At 37.2% G+C, this 6995-nt stretch overlaps 1 protein-coding gene across 1 annotated transcript; it reads right to left on the bottom strand.

Moving 5' to 3' along the window:
* Positions 1–920: 920 nt before the first annotated feature.
* Positions 921–3645, bottom strand: Gngt1 (G protein subunit gamma transducin 1). The gene is made up of 2 exons (XM_021165660.2): positions 3550–3645; positions 921–1095 (listed from the first exon to the last, which is right to left on the bottom strand). The coding sequence occupies exons 1-2, from the start codon at positions 3643–3645 to the stop codon at positions 967–969; spliced, it is 225 nt and encodes a 74-aa protein (XP_021021319.1). The 3' UTR covers positions 921–966.
* Between the last annotated feature and the right edge of the window lie 3350 nt (positions 3646–6995).

Below are 6995 nucleotides of genomic sequence, written 5' to 3' on the forward strand. Positions count from 1 at the left end.
AACCAGTATTATCTTCATTTTCATAGAGAAGAAACCATGCCTTAGGAAGAAGCATGAAAGCATCAAAGTCTGTTAAGCAGGAGAGTGGCAAAGGCCAACTTCTATGTCTCCAAACCCTGTGCTCATAACCTATTCAGTTGCTGGTTAAATTCACTGTGTTCTGTGACCACAGACAGAACTCTTAATACAGTTGGCACTCTGGAAAAAAGTCACATCATTAGTGACAGGAAGAACTGAGTAAGAATGTACGTGAGACTACGTTAACAATACCCCTATTGATTGGGGTGAGGGAAAAAAGAAACAACTGATAAAGTTCCAATAATTAATGTATATTATATATAATAGGCAATATGTAGTATACAATATACTACAATATACAATATATATACACATATATATATGTATATATATGTATGCTAAAATAAATCATCCGTGTATTGAAACAATAAGCTGTGTATGCCTGTGAGAAAATTGAGAATAAAATATGTTTAACTATAAAAATTCTAGAAGAGGCGGAGCAGTGGTGGTGCATGCCTTTAATCCCAGCACTTGGGAGGCAGAGGCAGGTGGATTTCTGAGTTAGAGGCCAGCCTGGTCTACAGAGTGAGTTCCAGGAAAGCTAGGACTGCACAGAGAAATCCTGTCTCAAAAACAAAAACCACAAAAACAAAAAAAAGTTCTAGAAGAGTATCATTAATATTGAAAGGAAAATGAAGGAATATAAAACTACAAAGGCAGTTTAGAATACACTGCTTCTAAAGGAGGGTTCATCAATATTACAGCTAATTACTTGTTAAGCCTTATGTGAAATACTTGATTAAAAAATGAGTATACATATTATTGCAACTTTATTTTTATTATAATTTAAAGTTTAATAATTTAAACAACATATACAGTTTAATTATATAGGAGAACAGTTTCCATTATCATTAAAATTCTAAATATTCTAAGAAAATGTCTTCCCGCCTATGAAATCACACAGCCTCCTTTGAGTTCCTTGAAGGGGTTTTTGTCCTCTGGAACCCCCTTCACTAGAGGGTCTTCTCCAGATCTTTCTTCAATATAATCTCTTACTTCTTCACAACATTTGGAAACCTTAAAAGAAAGGAGGCAGAGATAACGCAGAGATAAGAACAGAATTCTGCAGATGATAGAAATGTATTTATTACAATATATTTCTGTGTCACAGCTTTTGAAGTGATTCCATCTGTTTTCTGCCATTGCACATGTCTTTTCCAGGGTGGAAAAAAATCATTCCCACACTTCCCTTTTAGATGTCTCCGGAGGATAGAAAGCTGACCCTTCAGCTAACATTTCCTAACAGGCCCTTCCTCTAGCGTTGTCAAGGAAACACAAGTGTGAGATTTCTCCAAAGTATGTCTCTCTTCTCTTCCTAAACCTTTAGTGTGAAGATGGACGAGAGTGAACAGTTGCTAAATTCCTGGCTTATTCTCAGTGTCAGATTCTCAGAAGTGCAGACTTGCAGCTTTAAACTCAGTGACTGTTCATAACAGTGTACTGCATATGCTCTAAGAGGTCACTGTCTTTGGCTATTTTGTTTAGTATAGCCCAGACATCTAGAACTGATGCTCAACAAGCTAATGTATGATGATACGGGCATTCATTTATAGCCTTATAATTATGATTTAGAAAACAACCAGGCTTCAGTGCTGTATCTACATAGGTAATATGAACATGTATGTACTCAAAAGAGTTCAAATTATTCATGGCTTTTAGCTTCAATTCATTTTTATATTCAATTGATGCCTTTTATGATAGAAAAATAGATCTGTATTTTTGACAATGCAGTGACCAATTTGTAAGTTATGTAAATAATTTAGTGACCTTTTTACATAAAATTGCATACCATATACACATACATGTACAATTGCATATATGCATAAATATATATGTGCATTTTAAATTCTATATTTGGAAATAGTCCCAATCTAATGGTACCAGGAGATGAAACCTTTGACAACAGCTTTCACCCTGAGGGTTAGCTCATGATCAGCGTTAGCACTGAGAGGACAGGTCACCAGAACATTCACTCCCTCATCTTTTTGAACCATGTAAGAACTCACTGAGCAGACACGACCTGGGAATGAGGGCACAGGCACTGGACTTGGATGAGCACAGTTCCAGAACTGTAGAGAATGTTTATCACTTATGCAAAGGCATGCAATGTGTTCTAATCTCTTACAGCAGCAAGAATAGACTAAAACAAAGTGTGTGTGTGTGTGTGTGTGTGTGTGTACATGCGAACATGCACATGTGTTCTAAATATACAGCAAAATATCTGTATAGGAGGAGGTGGGAGAAGAAAAGGAAGAAATAAACAGTAGTAGCAAGACAACATAGGACTGAAAAGAGAGTGAGGTTTAAAGTATAATATTGTTACTTAAACTTGCAAAAGCAAGAATATTCTGAATAGTGGGAGAGATGGGTGATAGTGTATGTCATGTTTACCCTAAATAAATAACTCCAAGGTGATTAACAAATCTTAAAATATTTACATTACTGACCAAAGGACACTCAGGAGCTCATTAATATAATAAGGTCTTTAGCCTGTCAGTTTTGTGTTCTGTTGTGCTGATTGAAGATTTGAGTTTATCTTTATATCGAAACAGGTTTTGTCTCTATGGAAGGAATAACATGACAGTTGGAGGCAATTATAAAAAAATAAAAAACCTAAAATCTTAAATGTATTTGTTTAGAAGTAAGGTTTGAGCAATGCATGACAAGAATATAAACTCTTTTCACTCTGTTCTATTAAGGATGTGTATACATACATATATGCGCTCGCGCACACACACATATTCATGAAGAAGTTTTTGTTTTGCTAATTTTTCTAAAGTGAAGTGAACTTACCCAACACACATATCTACACTCCTTGAGATTCAGTTACTGTTTGGTGAAAGTTTTTTATTCCCTTTTCTTTTATATTACATTTAATGCAGAGACTCTGGTTCACACTATTCTCAAGAGCTATCAGGTGGTTTTTTTTTTTAGGAGAAACTCGTGAGGTGTTGTGGCTGAAATCATCTTTATTTGTAAAGGAAGACTAAGGTGGACTTATTTGTGACTAACCATGGGCAGGGCTGGAGAGAGTAAGGTTGTACTTTTAAATACACCATCAACATCAATATATTATATAAAATGAAGAATATCTCATCAACTTATAAGGAAGAAAACCAAAATGTCTCCATGCCTTGTTTCATTTTAGTACTTAGGTAAAACACCATCTGTTTCAAATTTTCCCCTATTTTCTTCTACTTGGTCTTTCTGTAAAGGTATAAAACATCTCTTAGCTCATTGGTCGTATACCGAGACAGGCAAAGAGGCACACTTGGATTGGGAAAACTAGCTTTCTAACACTTGGGCTCATAAAATAAATTTAATTATTATCTTTCTTCAACACTGATTGTTTTCCACTAATAATTTATTTTTAGATACATTGATCTGTTCCAGTATATGCTAAAGGAATTGAGAGGCTTGAATATTTGCCAAACTGTCTCTTCCAGTGAATTCCAGAGGTCACCCGCTTACCATCATTCTTTCCAGTGTCACTTCCTTCTTAAGCTGGTCTACCTCCATCTTCAACTTGTCCTTTTCTGTCAGGTCCTCGATGTTGATCACTGGCATCTTCTGTCTGTGATAAAGATAGAGTGTAATCATGCACACCTGAACTGTGCACACACACACACACACACACACACACACACACACACACAGCCCATAGGCAGCCCATGCCTCTGCTCTGCACTTACCAGGGAAGCTGTTTTTTGGGTTTCTTTCAGATTGCCTATGATAACCAGCTCTCATGAACAAGCTCTCTAAACACTGCTCATACTGCATACCAGGCTTAGGATTTTAAAGCTTCTTCATAATCTCCCCTAATATGATTAAACTAAGCATTTCTCTTCCAACACATGCCAGAAGATTTGAGGGGAGGGGACTGTTTAGTCAGCGTGTAATACGAAGTAGTAGCGTCCTTCCTTTCTTCTGGCCTTTTGCAGTCTGAACTTCTGGGTTTTCAACACTCCTCTCTTGCATCAAAGCCATCCGCCAAGGAATCGATGCCATTTAGTTGAGTCAGAGGTTATTTGGAGGACTGCCCATTAATCCCCAAATTGCTTGAGTATTTAATCTGGTATTAAAAGAGAACTATTTATAAAGAGTACCATTATTAAATGTATCCTAGAGAATGGATTGAAATGTGAACCAGTGAAGCTGAATATAGTAAATAAACTTCAGAAACAAGCTATTATACAATTTAGAAATGTCGTTCAACAATACCTAGGATTTATGGGTTAACTGCTGCAGCACATTGAACAAAGGGTGTCGAGCAGCTCTAACTTGTTAAAGGGAACATGCTGGTTCTGATCTACCAATGTAACTTTGGTGAGAGGAATAAACTCTTCTACCATCTTCCTCTTATTTAGACTCATGGGTAATAGAGAAGATGGCTTGTTGGCTGTTGGCATAGCTGAAATTACTTGAAAGACATATTGTTATACTTAAATGACACCGTGTCTGTCCCCTGCTCCTCTCCTTTTCTGCTTTACATCTGCAATTTCATTTTCATATGGAAATATTTTTATGCAACGTGAACTATTCAGATCACACACTATTTCGAGCAATGTGACATTGTACATTTCCAGGAGACTACTTGGCTAAGCAGCATCACAACAACTCCTGATTAAGTGTGTGTTGTTTTCATTCCCAAAACATTTAGGGAAATATTGTATGCCTCCTAGTCTTAAGATATCCTATGCTTCCCGAGGAAGAGGTACTTCATGTATTTTTTTTCTTTTTTTTTTTAATTACGTATTTTCCTCAATTACATTTCCAATGCTCTCCCAAAAGTCCTCCATACGCCCCCCCCCCCCACTTCCCTACCCACCCATTCCCATTTTTGGCCCTGGCGTTCCCCTGTACTGGGGCATATAAAGTTTGTGTGTCCAATGGGCCTCTCTTTCCAGTGATGGCCTGTATTTTTTTTTAAATAAAAACTCTGCATATGCAACACAGCCCTAGAATGGAGCTGCCAATGCTGGCGACAGGAGCCTACTGTCACCTGCTAGTTTCACTTTCCCCACTCTTCTCTGTAAGAAATGATGCAACAGTACAGAGTCAGTTCTACCAGACCTTTGTCAGGTGGAAGCGCAGTCTCTGTCTTATTCTCATCTTCCCTCTGACTCCTCTGTAAAAGGAATAACTGTAGAACTTCACACATGTTCCTTTGACTTCTTACCCACTGATGCTACCATTTACACAAACTTCCCCATACTGGCTGTAGCACCACAGTATGTCTGAGAAACACTTCCGTGTGTATTGTTATCACAGTTGACTGTTAAGGTTTATACACAGTAGACTGCCTTTTATAAGGGTGACAATGAAAAGAATTTTGACTTAAGGAGATCTGAGATAGATCCACCAGTTGATTTTTCTGCTCCAGAATATTCTAGTCAATTACCAAAAGCAAATGACCATCCTCATGTACTTGACAACTGAATGATTTCGACCAATTATTAAGCCTGTGACTTATTTACCTGAAATATAGATGATGGTAGAACAAGCCTTTATTAATTGTTATCCATGCATCTCCAATTTCTTAGACTGTACTTTCTTATGTGGCATTATCTGAGACCTCTTTACACACTCTAAATATATCATGTGCACATAATTTGGCTCCTTTGAGAATATATGTTGCTGTAGTCTACCGAGATCTCCTTTCCTAGGGTCAGGTATTCATCCACCATGTCCTGAGGTTACTGACTCTTACAGACAAATCTTGGTCCCAAGTTGGTTGTTGATTGTAGAACACACTTTGCCTGGACATGCCTGGAAGATTATGTTCTTATCTAGGCCTAAGGATATAGCAGACAACTTGCTAGGGTGGCGCCGTAATAACATAACTTTTCTTGTCTTGGCAGAAATCTTTGCTGGAACTGAAACTTTTCTAGTGCTCCAGGAAGGTCAGGATGAGGCTAGAATTCTTGTTACTAACATCTTCTGCCGATCCTACTTCCTCACTCAATTAGAGCTTCTCCGTGAGTGTTCTCCTGGATGACTCAGTGATCTGAACCACAACCTGCATCTGGAATCTGCTTCAAGGAAGTCTAATACTTGTCAGATGTTTCAGTCCTCACAGCTGCCCATTGCTCTGCACAGTATTCACTCGAATAAAATCAAACATGCAGATGCAGTTACCACCCTAGGTCATATTCACTTGCTATAGGAAAGCATGACATCTATCCAACATCATTTTTAATAAGTGATTTCTCAATTGAGGTTTAAAATTAAATATGTTATATTTAATACATGTTATATACATTTTTTTTTTATTTTAGAGAACAGTCTTAGAAAATTCTAGAAAGCTTGCAAATTGAAAGCCCTAGGTCTGTGTGAAAAAAGTCCAAGAGACTTCACATACCAAAAGCAGGGAACACAAATTTCAACCTCCTCAAAGATACTGAGACAGATAAGAAAGAGCTTACGTGTGTGGGGAGGGGATTTTAAATGTTTAGAGTTAAATAGCAATTAAGGGTTCAAGGAATCCAGATACAGCTAGTGAGACATTTCTGTGGATAGAGGTATTAGTCACACTAAGCCTAACAACACGATTTCAATCCCTTGGGCCATAAATGTTAGAAAGAGAGAATCTCTACACTTATGCTAATACCCTCCCACCCCCTAGTAAATAAATGTAAAAAATTAAATTATACATATAGGTGTGTGTGTGTATATATATATGTATACATATATATATTTCACACACAATTTTTCTTCTTTGTTGTCTGACCATCTTACAGTGACACAACGCTTGTCCAGAGTGCAAACACCCAGAATCATACAATGATGGGATGCTTCCAATATAAAAGCTCATCTTCTGGTCTGATGTGAATTCTACTCCCACATACTTCTTTTAAATCAATATAAATGGCTTAGTTGTTTCTTCATACTCAAGAATATAGATGAAAATTGAAAAC

Source organism: Mus caroli, unplaced genomic scaffold, assembly GCF_978045245.1.
Source record: "Mus caroli unplaced genomic scaffold, Mus_caroli_1 scaffold_7, whole genome shotgun sequence".
Taxonomy (NCBI): domain Eukaryota; kingdom Metazoa; phylum Chordata; class Mammalia; order Rodentia; family Muridae; genus Mus; species Mus caroli.

Coding starts and splice junctions, on each gene's coding strand:
- Gngt1 (XM_021165660.2), bottom strand. CDS start 3,645: ATGCCAGTGATCAACATCGAGGACCTGACAGAAAAGGACAAGTTGAAG. Junction 1,096..3,549: donor TGACACTGGAAAGAATGATG/GTAAGCGGGTGA, acceptor CTTTCTTTTAAG/GTTTCCAAATGTTGTGAAGA.